Source organism: Vitis vinifera, chromosome 11 (assembly GCF_030704535.1).
Source record: "Vitis vinifera cultivar Pinot Noir 40024 chromosome 11, ASM3070453v1".
In the NCBI taxonomy this organism is placed as follows: Eukaryota; Viridiplantae; Streptophyta; class Magnoliopsida; order Vitales; family Vitaceae; genus Vitis; species Vitis vinifera.
Window position 1 is genome coordinate 730669 of NC_081815.1, and position 16536 is coordinate 747204.

Below are 16536 nucleotides of genomic sequence, written 5' to 3' on the forward strand. Positions count from 1 at the left end.
TTAAGTAATCCTCATGGAAACCCCTCACACCAATGAAATACATTGGGTTAGAAGCATTTTTCTAATGTTGGGATACATTTTTTTCTATAAAAATAAGATATTTTTTTAAAAAATAAAAACAATTTGTTAGAGGTACAAATCGTTATAGTTTAAATATCGATTATCTAATATAGTTTATTAGAGTTTTGTTTAATGAACAGTATCGAGATTTAAAGCATAACGTAAAATAAAAAAATTTAAGTTAAAAGTAAGATTTTGTCACCTAGATAGCAACTCACACATTTAAGAAAATTTATTGTCCTTTCGATTTTTATAAGTTTGAAAGGACAGTACGATGTATCAATGTTTTGTTTAACAAAATGTTATGGGATTCAAAGTCCGATACAAAAAAGTTTAAGCGAAAAACAAGATTGTCTCATATATATCAACTTAAACATTTTAAAAAGTTTATCATCCTCTAGTCTTTACAATAGTACAATTATAAATTCAAATTTTGATAATTAAAAAGAAAATTGATTATTCTCCTCTTACAAAAATACAATATATATTGTAGACCCAAATCTTAATAGGTTAAACTTTCTCTTTTCAAAACTATGATATATATATATATATATATATATATATATATATATATATCATAGATTTAAGCTTTTTAAAATATTAATTATTTTATAACTATTAAAAGTCTTGAGAATAAATTGAAGTAAGTCACTAATTCTTGAACAAGTTGGGAACCATATGGCGTCGATAGAATAAGTTGGGAGTTCAAACTATTATATTTAGTCGTTTATTATTTCCTGTTGAGCCCAAGTCCATCAGTGTGCATGCGCCTGGCCCATAAGCCCATTTTCACTATTTGGACACATCGTGCGATGATGAACCCGTTTTGGAGAGAGCATGGAATAGGGTTACGGGTGATAATTTGTGTTGATGGATTGTGTTTATATTGTGTTAAAGCTTAAATATTCTATTATATAGGTCAAATCAAACCTGAATAAGAATTATGTTAAAAACGTAAATTCAAATAACAAATAATCTAATTATATAAATATATATGATTAATATCTCAATCAAATAACAAATTTAAACTAAATCAAATATATATTAAATTTATAAGTCAAATTTATGTTACATAAGCTAAACAAAAAATAATAATTTATTCATTAAACAAGTTATACGGATGCATATGAATTTGATTAAAATTAGGTTATGCTTAATTTAACAAAAAAAAATATTTATTGGATTTGAATCATATTGACGAATCTTATCAAATTTTAATGTTATGATAGTCATTTCATATATTATATTTAATGGATTTATCTTTCTCGAAAAATAATTAATATACGATCAATCGAAAATTAAAGATATTATGGTTTATATCTATTAAGTAATGAGATGTTTTTTTAGCCCTTGTGCGATTTGATGAGCTCTCTTGAGAGGGTAACACCCTCAAGTTGAGTCATGCTCTAATGATAATTTCATATATTAATAAATTTGATCATTTAAAAACATTAATCCTTACAATTTAAAGAAACATTATGAATTTTTTACAAGAATATTTAAAAATTTATATAAAAAATGTCTATCTTAAAAGTGATTTATTTTGAATAATATTTTAGACGACTATTTCAAGGGGAAAAAAAATCATACAATGGGCATAGGTTTTTTTATGCTTATATACGCAATAAAAAATAAATAAATAAAACATGAAAAATAAAAATAAAATGCACGTTTATCGGCAAGACCGCCTTGAGAGGGTTGCCGCGAGTAGTCCTTCCGCGCAAACCACGTGGCACATTTATAACTGCAATATTACACGTGTCGTATTCAGAGGCAAACATATATAAAGGCCTCAGTATTGAACCCTCTTATTTCCACAACTCCATCACTCACGTTATTCTCCACTCTCTCCTCCACATCGGGGCTCTGTTAAGAACTCTGAATTAGGGTTTCAAAACCGCCATGGGAGATCGGGTTCTGCAGCAATGGCAAAGAACTTGAGGTTGGAATTTTGCATTTCTAGTCCTGTGAGTTATTTCTTCGTAATGCGATCCTTGAAATCTGCAAAGGAAGGGAAGATTATATTAATGAAGATATATCGATTTTGCTTTTTTTCTTCTGTCATAAAGGAGTATTGATGATTTGCTTTTTGTCTGATTATGAAAAATGTGAAAGAACAACAAAATGATGTTTTGCTGGTTCTCGTTTTTTTTTTTTTTTTTTTGGTTTAATTATGGAGAATATGAGCGGGAAAAAAAAAAAGCATAGTGAGAATTATGTGAATACTATACATTTGTTAAATTTTCTCATTGTCTGTTAAAAGTGAATAAAAATGGAATAGATCTGGCGATTCTGTAATTGCTGCAATCACTGGATTTTTTTTATTTTTTTTTTCAATTTCATTAGATGAATCACATGTTTTGGCCTTAATGTTAATATTGTTGGTGATATTTTGGTTTAATCAATACATACAGCACAGCAAGGAGTATGTCTACTAGATGTTGAGCATTGGCAGTGGAAGATGGGTGAAGAATGGCATCAATTTTACTCCTCAGCCTATCAAGGAACATACAGAAATCTTCACCAGCCAGCTGTCATAATTGGAGGATGCTTTGTAGTAGTAGCATTGATCCTTTCCATCCTCCTCATTTTTCAACATCTCAGATCATACACCAAACCAGCAGTTAGTTATTTTCCCGTATCTTAATTGTAACACATTCAATTCCATGCTGCTTGGCTACTTGGCTTCATAGTCCATTATTTTTGGTGTATTAGATTTTTCTCGAGTAAATTTATTAGTGGATAGAATCTTTCATTCAATATGAAAAATGCTTTTTAAAAGGGTGTGACATCCTTAAGTTCTTATTCAATTGCAGGCACTGATGGAGCATAAACAACTTGCACATTCATAAAAAATTGATGTCTCTGATTTTGAATCCCCACTGCATTTCTTTTTTGGTCAAAAACAACTATGAACAGTTCAAAGAATTTATATATTTATATGACTGGCGTTCAAAATGAGTTTAACTGCTGCTATTCTAAATTTTACCTGCTTCAAGTAAATGGTGCAGTGGATGTAACTGTCTTGCATTTTATAATTTTCCAAGAAGATATCCATGTGGTATGCTTCATAATTGGTATGCATATTAATGAATTTTTTTATTGATGAGAAAAAAGTGTGCAAGTTTTTGTTTATTTCTCTATTTCAAGTCTGAGGTTTATGTATCAAAGGCTGAAAAGAGAAAATTTTAGGTTAGGGCTTTACTTTGTCTTGATTTGATTTCTTTCCAGGAACAAAAATGGATTGTTGCAGTTCTTTTCATGGTTCCAGTGTATGCTTGCCAGTCTGTAAGGATCTATTTGACAAGCTCATTCATTATCTCATTTAATAGTTTGGGCATATTTCTATCTTGAAATAATAGCTGGATTTTCACTTTATTCACTGTTCTTTGATTTAATAACTATCTTTCTTCATCTGTATCATTATCAAGTGAAACTGTTTGTTGGTCCAAAAAAACCTCATCAGCATGTCTGGTGCGCACTGAATTTTGATAACTTATCATATTGAAATAGGGTAATTCTGGTAATAAAAAGAATATCTTTTTATTTCTAATCTATTTTTTTATTATATAGCTTATTTTAGCTTCAATAATGTGATTCTTATTGGCCACTATGAATTCTTAACATGTTATATGTACATGATAAGGTATAAAGTATGGAACGAAGAAACCATCGAGCTACTTAAATGTCAGACTTGAGGGTGAAATTTGGAGAATGTCTATTAGATGTGGACTATATATATGTAGATCTTGTTCACTGTTACTTTATCACACTGATGTTGGATTTGTATGCATTCAGCAACTGACTTTTCTGTGAGCTAGGGGTGATTTGGCGGTGAGAGTTACATGAGAACCATGAATTGGTATCTGAAAAAAGGGTTGCTAATAAAATGAGGCAATATAAACATTTTCTTGAAATAATCAACTTCAGTTTTCCTGTGCTTTGGTCTAATGATTTTTTATTTTCTCTTTGCTAGATTATATCTTTGTGGAACTCAAGATTGTCTCTTGCTTGTGATATTTTAAGGAGCTGCTATGAAGCATTTGCATTGTATTCTTTTGGTAGCTATTTGGTTGCCTGTCTAGGTAAGCTGCACATTTCTGAGGAACAGTGGTCACTAATAGGCTACGTACATATGATTGTGCCAATTTTATTGTCCTATTCCATTTCTATAATCTTTCTGTCCTTAACTAGTCTGATATGGCTTCAAGCTGTGGAAGATATCTGTTATCTGTTGAAGTTATTGAATTTAATAAACCATGGGAAACAATACCCCATGGTGTTAGCATCTTTAGCATTCCCTGACTCATCATCTCTCTACAACTCTGTTCCATTCATATTTCTTCCATAACTATCTCCTAATTTTCTTCATGAGATCTATAGCTGTGTTTTTAAGTTATTGCAATAAATTAGAAGAAACAATATTCTAGGTGGAGAAGAAGTAGTCATAGAACTGCTTGAAAATGAATCAAGAAAGCAGCTCAGCAAGCCATTGCTAGAAGGAGAGGATGAGAAACAATGGTTACAAGAAAAATCGCTAAGGAACTTCTTCATGAGACCATGTGTGCTTGGGAAAGACTTGCTCAGAATAGAAAAATCCGGTCTTGTACAATACGTAAGTCGCAACAATTCCCATCAGCTAGTTTATTTTCTATTCTGTTGGACTCTAAAATCTTCTGGATAGTCCAGATGATTTTGAAGACAGTTTGTGCGTTCTTAGCATTTGTGTTGGAGCTCTTTGGCGTTTATGGTGATGGGGAATTCAAGTGGCGCTATGGGTATGTGTTATTTTCTGTACAAACCTGCACCTGTTTTATAATAATGTGGTCTTGACGGCATAAAAATGTTATTTCTTCTATATACCCAATGAATTTTTTTCAGTTCCAATTTACTTTATCCTGTTTTTTTATCTTTTAATTCATGATTCCCATTTGTTTGATCTTTTCACAAGAAAATAAATCTGATCACAAACTTGTACCTTTCCTCCTTTTTATTCTTTCTCTTTTGCGGTTTTTCATGTGGTCAAGAGGATGAGATATCTTATAAGCAACTAATTTTCTAATGATGCTATTATAAATTTGAACTTACCATCCTTCAGCCTAAGAAACAATCAACATGAATTGTTTAAAAGACTCTTTATTTATTCCTAGACTAATTTCTCTTCACCTTCCAACACCTCTGTTGCATCTCCATATCTAAGGATACTATTAAATTCTGAAAGTGTTCTGATATTGGAAGTATTACTTGAAAAGTACCTCGATTTGGGAGATTAACTATTAATTGGTTTGGATTCCTAAAGTACCTGTTCACTTTATAATTGACATAAGCCACAGAAGTTATTGGATTGTGGCATCCATGAACAGAAATAGGGTGAGTAGAGACTGTATGTCTCATTTCCATGACTGATTTCACCTTTTAATGCAGGTATCCTTACATGGCTGTGGTGTTGAACTTTAGCCAAATGTGGGCATTGTTTTGCCTCGTGCAATTTTACAATGTAACTCATGGAAGACTTCAATCAATAAAACCACTTGCAAAGTTCATCAGTTTCAAGGCTATTGTGTTTGCTACATGGTGGCAAGGTGTGGGTATTGCATTGTTGTGTTCACTTGGAGTTTGGCCCAAGCAGGGGAAGTTTCAAACTGGTTTGCAGGACTTCTTAATATGCATAGAAGTAAGCCGCTTCTTTATGCTATGTTTGCAAAACACATTCTTCTTGGACACCTTTCTTTTTCCACTCATTCTTCCTAACTGTTTGGACCTGAGGAAATTTAATTTATGACTACTTTTCTTTGGTGAAACAACTCCATATCATGGCATATTAGCCTATTTTTTTGGTTTAAACAGAAAAAACAAAAAACAAAAAACAAAAAGAGAAAAAAAAAAGGTTTGTTGTAAAGTATGATGTCTGCTAGGAAATAGCTCATTTCATACGTGCTACTTGAGTTTTGAGTTTCTTGTCGGTCATATTCTGTATGTTGTCATTGCTCCATTTTTCTTTTATTTCACAAATTTGTAGTTATAGATTTCATCCAATTTACTTTGCTAGAGTCATTTATTTATTTTCCCAGGAGGATGAAGATCTCGTGCTTGGTCTATATCATAAGAACTTGCAAAGCATCTTTTCCAATTTTATAGCCATGATGACCATACAGGCTTGTCTATGATTCCACAGATGGCCATTGCAGCAGTAGCTCACGTTTTTGTCTTCTCGGCAGAACCGTATCGTTTCCTCCCTGCTTCTGAGTATGAAGAAGTGACCACAGAAACAACTATAGCAGAGGTGAAGTTAGAGGAGGGTGACGAGGAGAAACCCTCTGTTCTTGAAACAACAGAAACTCAAATAAAGGCTCCGGGAACAAGTATCACTGAGAGTGTTCAGGACATTGTTCGAGAGGGTGGTCAACATGTAAGAAAATTTTCTTCTAATATTCTTTTGACTTCAGTTCTCACACTTTGTTCCGTCTCTTTTCTAAACAGGTTGTCAAGGATGTTGTACTGACCATAAATCAAGCAATAGAACCTGTGGAGAGGGGTGTGACTAAGATCCAGGAGACCTTCCACCAGATCTCGGTTGGTTCAGGCAAGGAAGAAGACACAGAATTGGTACTAGAGAAACAGGAACATGACCACAAAAATCTTACAGAAAGCGAAGAAAATCTTCCAGGAAGCCTAGATCTGAAGAAAATGTAGCCACGTGAGTTGTAGAGAATTGTCCAAAGTAATTTTTTATCAAGACTTTTTTCGGTTTTAGATTAGTATTACACAGTACGATTAAAATTGAGGTTTCTTTTCCCAGTTTAAGAAAACCTAGAATAGCAGCAAATTCCCTTGGATTATCTGCCTGTCATCGAACTAGGATAGACCCTAAACAGCTCTTAAAGTCTATTTGAAATAGTACTTCCACAGTAGAAATAATAAAACTCTTGACATTTAAAAAAAATTTAATTAAATAAAAAACATATGTTCACTGTTGTATTACAAGGAGAGACATGGTTGCGAAGATTTGTGTATTCCAGAAAGAGGTAGTGGCAGGCTTGAACCATAGATGAACTGTAGATGAGTAAACCTGATCCAAGGAAATAAATGATAAGAATATAATCTGTTTTGTATTTTATCATTTTGTATTATAAAACAACATACAACAATATATCTGGGTGTTTCCACGATAATAATCTCTATCCTCCCTCTTGTCCAGAACAACATAACTCTGCACAGCTGAAGCAGCCCAAAATGGCGAGGGCACTGCAGAGCTGCGTGAGTACAATCGCACACTGATCGTTCATTCGGGTACACATTCGAATGCAGCACATACAACAGCAGTAACCACACATCTTTGCACAACAATTGGAAGCTGCCTTAACAAATATCTCTGCTGCCTCCGGCAACTTTACTTCTTCTGATCCCGGTGGGTAGTTTTCAGCTGTGGCGTTCACATTGCCAAAGCCCACGCCTAAGCTCTGCAGCAATATGATTTTCTGGACTTTAGAGTCTACTACCGGCCTCTGGTATTCCATTGTTTTGGGAGGCTGACAGGGTTATGGCACGAATCATTAGGTTGGTTAATATGGCAAAATGGTATACATTTATATTATCCCCAGCATTTAAGGAGTCTATACCTCTTGCACTCGACCAGGTTCTGAAACTTGGGCTCCTCCCTGAGTCTCCAGTAAGATCATTCGAGTATACTCCGAAATAACACCAGTCTGTATGCTCATTTCCGCAATCTGCCATTTGACAGCACAAGCAATTCTCTTAGTCACTACCCAACAGAAACATAAAATTGGTGGAAGTGTTGGAGGAAATGGCAAAGACCTTCCTAGCAAACCAATGGAATGATCCTAGCCATCTGGGAATCAATTGGATAGAATATTTAGACTGGAATGATTTATCATACAAATTGACTCCAATCAATACAAGTTTAAGGGAAGGAGATTCTCCCTTCCAAGACTAGGGCGAAATTATTCTTGATAACAAATTTATATTATTTAAAACAGAAAATATATTTGATATATTTCTAATAAAAAACAGGGTTTTGAAAATTTATTCTGAAAGTAGGTTGTTTTCTGTAATAACGAAGAGTTTTCTATTTTTTAAAAGTGTTTTAAACAATAATTAAAGTTTACATTATATATACAAGTATAATGTAATTTTATAAAGAATAAATCAAGAAAACTGTTTTGCATATCTAAGTTCCCAAATAAAATTTATTCTTGAAACAAGTGAAAATTGTTTCAAGAGAAAATGTTATCAAGAATAGTTCTAAAAAAGATTCCCAAACAAGCCTTATTTCTCAAGATCTAAATGCACCTTTAAAATGATCGTCTGCACATTAAACTTCCAGAATAAATTTCCAATAGTCGGGTACTCAAACCACCTCTTTCATGTTAGTACGATTTTTCAAAAGAGAATTCGTTAGCACAGAAACTAACCTTCTCCTCAAGCTGTTTATTTTCTGAAAACCATGCCTGAGCTGTGAGCCAGCCAATCTGTTGCTTTGCAAGTACCTGTAACAGAAGGGAAAACTGAGAATAAAAACTGCACTTTAAAGAATTTGTCTACTTTCACTTCCCAAAACACTCTTGTAACTAGTAAGATCCTGAAAATGATGTAAAGTACTTGATTTCTTTTGCCAACTTACATGCATTTGATAGTGTTTCTACTTAAAGTGTTTTTAGTAAAATATTTTTCTTACAAATGTTTTTAGGAGAATCATCTCTTAAGTATTTTTTTCAGAAAATACTAGAAGTGATTTTTTAACACAATAAGTGATTTTTCAAAATTTTAAACATGTCCCCTAAATTTTGACAACACTTTCTAGGCTAAAAATATTGTTTAAAGACACTGACAAACAGGCTCTAATTCTATTAGGCCAAATACAGTACACTGACTTTACAAGAACCCCAACCCAACCCCTTATAACTTGGGGCTGAAGAGCTTATACATGACAAGAGTGATAGAACCGAAAACAAAACCACACAAATTGTAAGGTCTTTGCAAGTTATTAAATCATGACATGGATTAATGATTAAAAATAGAATTTCAATAGATGCGCATCAACATCATTCAGCTACCCTGGAATCAAAAACAGGTATAATGTTTCCTAATGACAAAATAAAGATAAAATCTACCCAAATATGTAACAAAAATGCATTATATGATAACATAATATAAATACCCACTTTGATTAATTATTGCATTAAGGAAAAAACTTCTGAGTTCTTAAACCAGAAAAGAAAATATCACATAGCCCCAGAGCAGAACTCAAATGAATAATAAGCACACAAGTTGGAACCTTACCCTGTCAAGAGGGATTTCCTTTGCCTTTTGTACCTTCAAATCTGTAACAAAATTGTTCAAATCTGCAAAGATACCTCTAGCTTGAATAGTGTCAGGAAAATTTCCCTTGTATCTGCCTGAGACTGTCCACACGCTTTCAGATGAAAGGTCTGGCATGTGGGAGGGATACACCTGTCACAAGTTCTCAGAAAGAGTCAAGGGAGTAGCCAGATGCTAAAATATTTCTACAATGTGAATAATGATGATGATGAGGAATTCAAGTCTTCACAGGTGTACCTCAAAATCATCAAGGTCCTCCAAATCATCGATAGTTATATTTGCAAGAACGGTTGAAGAAGCCCTGGTAAATAGTCTTTCCACTCGAAGCTCAATCGAATCTGAATATCAAAAGTCAGAAGTGCACACTCAATCTTCATAGTAATCTTATCTAATATTATTCTGGCACAAGTAAAATGTAAAATTAAGTTTTACAGACCATAATTTTTGAAGACACATACAAAAGCCCAGGCAACTGACATAGCTGCTAGCAAAGGTGCACTTGGCTTCCATTACTCATAATTTCTGAACGATTTTATATACAATATTTGCAGTATACCACAAAAGAGGTGCAGGTTTTATGTTATGTAGCATACCACTCATTACCACAGGTGTTTAGCAACCCATTTTATGTTGTACACATATAGAACACACCAACCCTAATGTTTGTATATTTATTTGATTATCATAACTAATCAGCAGACTACCTCGAAAAAAAATAGATTCAATTAATGGAACACAAGTCAAACATGTGATCCAAATGGAAATTTAGTACAACTCTATGTCTAGCCAGCTCCTAAGTGAAAATAGAAAGCAAAGAGAAACTCATTTTTGCAGGTTCGAAGTACAGGACTTACTTGCATCATATGCAGCATCATAATGGCCCCTGCCAATCATTGCAAGCATCTTCAAGAAATAATGATTGCAATATAAACCTGCAATTTTATTGGCAGCCTTTTCAATTAAAAATCAACTGGAAGTTCAATATAAGAGAGAAAACATTACCCCCAAAAGATTTAACTTAAATAGATAATAAATGTTACATCATTGAATAATCAGATAAGGTCACTTAAAAAGCAGAAATTCAATCCAGGCAGTGAATCATGCTTAAAACAGTATCTAAACTTGCATCATGCCTCACTCTAACCAACCTTGCAGCATGTAACAGTACACACCAATGCTGTGTGAGTAATTTCGTGTATGCACATGCAGGTGGAATTTGAGGAAAAGGTGGAACCTAGCTTGATCTGAAATAGAACATTGTGCAATGTTGTACTAACATTCCAATATGCATGCATATATATGAGTGCAGCAAAGTTGGGGAAAGACATACCACGCTTTACGTGGAATGGAACATTAACATAAGAAATTCTGCTACAAACGGTATTTTGAATATTGAAATGTGATTCTCCACTGTTCAGTAATTTGATAGGCAAAACATCAATAAATAGAACAACTGTCTAAAAGATATAATCCATAAATTAAAACAATTACCTATGCCAAAAGTGTAAATTCGTGGATGTATCGATTCTTCATTTGTTAAGTAACTCGTCATTACGTCACAAATGTGTCTCTCATCTTCAACAGATCCATCAGTAATTAAGAAAATGATAGGAATTGAACCAGGAGAATGGGAGAACAACTCCATTGCCTGAGATAAAGGCAAGACCGAAACAGTGGGTATTTCCCAGTAAACACCAACAATGCAAAAGTAGAAAAGGATGTGACATTTAAATTAAGTTATTCTAGAAAAACATTAAAGATGCAACAGACCATAAGAGCAGGTGTTGGTCAAAACCATCAATTTAATGGATTGGATGAGTCTCCAAAATCACAAGAACACATTTCAACTGATGTCAATTGCTTGACTGGTTGTTTAGTGAATAAAAACAGTAACAGTTGATTATTAAGTGTGATACAAGCCCTAAACTAATAGATTTTTGTCACAACAATTATTGCATGAGTTCTAAAACATTATGCATCTTCTATTTATGTTACATATTTTCTTGTACATGTTAATTGTGTGCATTTCTTCATTTCATCAGTGGGTTAATGAATAATTTAAATCATGCAATGTTAATTAAAAGGAACAAATGAGCTAAAAGTGGATAATATAACCAATGAATATTAGGGGAAGATTTCATGGAAAACTAATTGCAAAGAAACAAGACCTTGTTCATGGGAAGCAAAATGTTTGTATCACCCCCTGCAATAAAGTTCATGCTAATCCACTGAATGGCATTCTCAATTGCTTCCTTGGTAGCTAACTGCACTGACGATGAAAATATAAAAATTTCTCCATTAAAAGCTATTATGCTGAATGAGTCTTTTGAATCAAGCTTTGAGAGAGCAGCAGACAGAGCATTCTTTGTATCCTCAAGCAGCTTTCCTCGCATGCTTCCACTTATATCAACAACAAATACAACCTCCTTTCTGAAAACCTATGAAATCAATTGAAAAAGATGAACAATGGATCTAATAATTGACAAAAAAAAAATGTGGCAGCAAAAAAAATTGAAGAAAAAAAACCTATGTGGAACAAAAGAAATCTACAGCTCTGACAGACATGTCATGTCAAATAAAGTATATTCAACAAAAATAAATATATAAATATGTGAATGGATAAATATACACAACAAAATATTGTGTACACAAATATCTATGCATATGTACTCATATGGACCTAAACATAGTTATTTTTAACTCCTCAATAAATTTTAAATTCATCTCTCAGTGAACTGGTTTTCTTTTCACTGAAGCATCCATTTCTTCTCATTCTTTGCTGCACAATTTCGATAACTAAGCCCCTTATTTTTGCAACACTGTTTTGCTTGTTCAATTGAAACTTGATCTTAATGAACCATTTTGTAAAACAATAACCATAGCTTCCTACACTTTGGAATGAAAAAGATCAATGCTTTTAAATAAAGGAAAAAAATAAACGCACAAATTCATAATTCTTTTCCTTATTTTAAAAATATATTAAAAGAACAAAAAAGGATAAAAACTGATTTGTCACTGTTCCACTGGAGATGATGATTAAAAGACTTCTTCAGTAAACAAATGCTTATCTCACTAGTCGAGATTGGCTCCATGAATCTTGTTTATGAATCAGGTAACTTGATGAACCTAGAAATAGAGAATTATGGTCTATAGAAAATCATGATTTCGTATATTCAAAATAATGCACCATGATTTCAGGCTATATACATTAATTATCCTAGAAAACCAACATGAATGTATGAATCCCCCATTCTGGCCCAAAAAGGAAAAAAAATAAAAAAGAGATGTCAAGGAAAGAAATACAGAAGAAAAATCTTCTAAACAGACCAAAAAAAAAAATTCTAAAGGAACTAATTATTACATAGAAAACTAATAAAACAGAAATAACCACTACACCAACCTTCCCAGTCTGCTGATTTCCTGGAAATAGATACAAGCAGAAGATCTCTCTTTGGTCAACATCATGGACAGATGGAGATTGCAAAAGCACACTGCCATGAATATGGCTTGAAGGGACCTAAAGAAAATGTTGTACATGCCAGAAAGATAAGGTACTTTCCATTTAAAATTGAAGCGCATCTTCTAAAACTAGCCATGTGAATATAGTATAATTGAACTTTAATTACAGCCACAGTCAATGTACTATAATTTCAGAGGCTTACACTGAATGAGAAAGTAAAATCCGCACTAGACCAAGTAAGAACTTCTGCCTCATATGAAAAACTCAATTTTCCTACTTGGCGTCGAATTTCCTGAAAGTCAAAATCACATCACTTGAGATGCATTAATCAAATGCTAATACAAGGTCTAATATAACTTTAAGCAAAGATGTACCTTGAGAGGATGACTAGTTGTCTTGCACAGAACTTCCATTCCAGTACCACAGTTCACATTCAACTGTATCTTTTCCTTTTTAGAAACCTTCTTCCCAGCAGGAGTGACATACTCAGGAAAATGAAATGGTACAATTAATGTAAGCTGGCCATCGTGATATAATAATTTTTGAGACCATCTAACTTTAATTGACAGATTGGAACCCCCATCGACCTAGAAAGATAACAAAATTATATATTTCAGTGTAAAATGGACTTGGCTACATGCACTCCAGATAATGGAGAATTCAAAGCATCTTCAATATAACAGATATACCTCTGGAATTGTTAAGGTAAATATATGGGGTTTTAAAAATCCTCCATCTCCAGCTCGGGATGCCTTTTCCATATCCTTATTTTCCTCCATGGTGATCAGTTGAGTACAATATGATTTTCTAGGGACATCAACCTCAACACCTAGAATTGAACCCTGTTAGCCAAATAATATATCGCTTGAGAACAAAAAAATATTAACATTTATGAAACAGAGATAAAGCAACACAAAAAATAAATAAATTAATTAATCACCAAACAAAGATAAGCTTACATTTAGTTATTCAACTTGCTATATCAATGGCAAAATATTGAAATTTCTCATTTACGTTACAATCATGTACAATATGGATCCAAATAACGGGAATAGAGTTTGTGGCAAGTGACATGATTTTTTTTGTCCTTCTCCCTTGGCATACGTGTTGTAAGAAGTTTCCGAGCCTTATAGTACATCTCGAATAAATACTTTGATTGGTCCTTTCCCCCACCATTTCCCCCCTATACCCTTCGGTCGCTGAGAAAATAGATGGAAAACTACATAACAGCTACTTAGCTTAGATGGAAATATCCACTAAACCGAGACTAATATAGTTACTTAGCTCAGTTGGACCAAGTTCATCATCTTTTTGAAACCAAAACAATTAAAAGAACGAAAACAGAACGCAGGGCAAAAATGTCAAACAACGAAGCAGCAAGCGATGGCGAAAGTGACAAGAATAACAAAGAAATCCAAAATTCAATGAAGAAAACGACAAACTCAAATTCAGATTTTTGATTGAAAAATAAAATAAAATAAAAACTCAAAACTTCCTTTTCACACACCTGCTCGCCCATCGGCACAGCCAAACGACAATCGCAGCTCCGGCTTCCCATAACGCAATGCACTCGCCAAGATCCAGTCAGCGTAACAAACGCAGTGTCCAAATAACAATCCACCTCCAACGCTATCCCATTCATCTGAAGCGGAATCAACGCCGCCGGATCGCACCTTCCGTACACATGAGGCTGGTAACTCGGAATATCCGGATTATCCACAATCGCCGGATCGAATACCACCGCGTACACCATCGGCGCAGTCGGAAGATACGATTTCGACGACTTATCCATCGACACCGGCTTCGGCGGCGTCACCGACCGGTCCTTCCCGAAGTATATCCGCTTGGCGAGCTTGAGGCCATCCTCGACTGATTTGGTGAAGTCGTCCGCCATGGATAAAACGATATTCCACCCGCGGCGGGGTCAGGCAGCGGAACACGGAGAGAGATTGATGGAGATCAGGGGTTGGAAGGGAATTTGAAATATGAGATAAAAGCGGAGCAAAGCATTTCCTGCGTGTGAACTTTGGGAATCCATTTGTTTTTCGAATTTTAGGAGACCTTTTCGTTACGCTCAAGTAGAGAGAGAAAGAGGGAAAGCCGTCCCAGCACGAGCTGTATAATTTAATAATGAAGGACCTATAATTAGAGGGCACGGGTCTGCCGACCTGAATGATATGCCACGCGGCAGCATGAGAAGGGCCGTGCCCTCTTCGAAATGGCCGAAAGTGGTTCAATAGCTTGGTGATAGGATCGCCGCGGGTTGAATGACTCCTGACTTGGTGGGCGATTTGGTGACATGGACGTCCAAATAGAAACCACGTGGCTTCCATGTTGCGCTGTGGCCCCATAAAATCTTTTAAAAGAGTTTACTGGAAAAAATAAAAATTTGAAAGTTAATGATTCTAACTTTTAAAGAAAATTTTAAATAAATAAGGTGATCGGATAAACAAAACATTTAAACTTTTTTTTATTTATATTTAATTTTTCTAAATATTAAGTAATTTATTTTTCATTTTTATAGAAATAAAAAAAAAAATTGCTGATTATGTAAAAAAGAAATTTAAAAAGTCATCTTTCTATCATTTTTAGTAATTTTTATGATTTCTATTTATGATATGACTTTATTGATTAACTGTATTTGTAAAAGGAAATTAAAAGAGAAAAAAAAAGCGCCTTCTCAAATAATGGATTGAATGGGCCTACATGGTGAAGGCCAGCCGACGCTACCACTTACTTTAGAGACAATTGTGGATATGTTGGGCCCATGAATCAGAGATAACGGCCAGATTAAAGATCGTAACGACTGGTGGGCCCAACCCATCAGTTTATTAAAATGAACTAATGGCTGAGATAAGGCCACCAGCCCCACATTACCCTATCCGATATAAAAGCAATTAACCAATAATAATGGGACGTTGATTTTAGCATTCTTCCACTGTGGTGCCATTTTATGACGGCTTCTACCGAAGACAGCCGTATGGTTTCGATTGTTCTTACAATCAACAAAATCTGAAATGTCATAAGTTTTTTTCTTTCCCGCAACCTTTGCCCGTACTGTTTAGCCGCAATCTAAAAGTTTATGCCGACGATGATGGGGACACGGACACTGTAAGAGCCGAGAGTGATTTTTGTGATAGCGTGTATTATTTTATCTCTAATATTTTTTTTAGAAATATTTTTATAAAAAATAAGGTAATATTTGAATACGAATAAAACAAATATTTAAATAATATTCTTGTATACATTATACAATAAAAAAAAGTCATTTTTTAAGAAAAATATTTATAAATATATCTCTAAATTTTTTAAATTTTGTTAAATACACAATTTCTTTTTAGAGTCAATTTATAAATCTTTAATATTTTCCTATTAAGATATATTTTTTAATTAGATTTTTCCGTCATTACAATTGAAGTATTCATGCTTATGTATAGTTAAGTAATTAATTTCCTATATAAAACATTTTTATGTAGTTGAAAAAATTAAAAGAAGAAATTTTGATCAAAAAGTGAGTTTTTTTTAATGGATGTAATTGGGGTTTAGGATTTGAAAGTTTTAGGATTCTAATTTTACAAGCTAATGATAGAAGTTTTCTATTATCTTTACCCTTATGCAATTACTTATTATGTATTTTGGAGGATAAATTTGTGTGGAATTTAAGTAAAGATGATTCT

The 16536-nt window shown here is 33.6% G+C and overlaps 2 protein-coding genes across 2 annotated transcripts; one reads left to right on the plus strand and one right to left on the minus strand.

Annotated features, from left to right (window-relative positions):
- Positions 1–1871: 1871 nt before the first annotated feature.
- LOC100252701 (protein LAZ1 homolog 2) lies at positions 1872–7663 on the plus strand. Its single transcript, XM_019223172.2, has 10 exons — positions 1872–2002; positions 2475–2683; positions 3292–3348; positions 4037–4145; positions 4491–4675; positions 4750–4838; positions 5485–5734; positions 6236–6469; positions 6541–6757; positions 7259–7663. The coding sequence occupies exons 2-9, from the start codon at positions 2522–2524 to the stop codon at positions 6751–6753; spliced, it is 1299 nt and encodes a 432-aa protein (XP_019078717.1). The 5' UTR covers positions 1872–2002; positions 2475–2521; the 3' UTR covers positions 6754–6757; positions 7259–7663.
- Positions 7144–14971, minus strand: LOC100245716 (uncharacterized). The gene is made up of 13 exons (XM_002277605.4): positions 14367–14971; positions 13549–13701; positions 13234–13446; positions 13062–13151; positions 12800–12916; positions 11568–11837; positions 10891–11047; positions 10254–10331; positions 9637–9737; positions 9361–9531; positions 8493–8567; positions 7680–7787; positions 7144–7589 (listed from the first exon to the last, which is right to left on the minus strand). The coding sequence occupies exons 1-13, from the start codon at positions 14751–14753 to the stop codon at positions 7239–7241; spliced, it is 2271 nt and encodes a 756-aa protein (XP_002277641.1). The 5' UTR covers positions 14754–14971; the 3' UTR covers positions 7144–7238.
- Between the last annotated feature and the right edge of the window lie 1565 nt (positions 14972–16536).

Coding starts and splice junctions, on each gene's coding strand:
- LOC100245716 (XM_002277605.4), bottom strand. CDS start 14,753: ATGGCGGACGACTTCACCAAATCAGTCGAGGATGGCCTCAAGCTCGCC. Junction 13,447..13,548: donor TTACCTTAACAATTCCAGAG/GTATATCTGTTA, acceptor TTATCTTTCTAG/GTCGATGGGGGTTCCAATCT. Junction 9,738..10,253: donor TGATGCTGCATATGATGCAA/GTAAGTCCTGTA, acceptor TTTGATATTCAG/ATTCGATTGAGCTTCGAGTG.
- LOC100252701 (XM_019223172.2), top strand. CDS start 2,522: ATGGGTGAAGAATGGCATCAATTTTACTCCTCAGCCTATCAAGGAACA. Junction 4,146..4,490: donor CTATTTGGTTGCCTGTCTAG/GTAAGCTGCACA, acceptor ACAATATTCTAG/GTGGAGAAGAAGTAGTCATA. Junction 6,470..6,540: donor TTCGAGAGGGTGGTCAACAT/GTAAGAAAATTT, acceptor TTTTCTAAACAG/GTTGTCAAGGATGTTGTACT.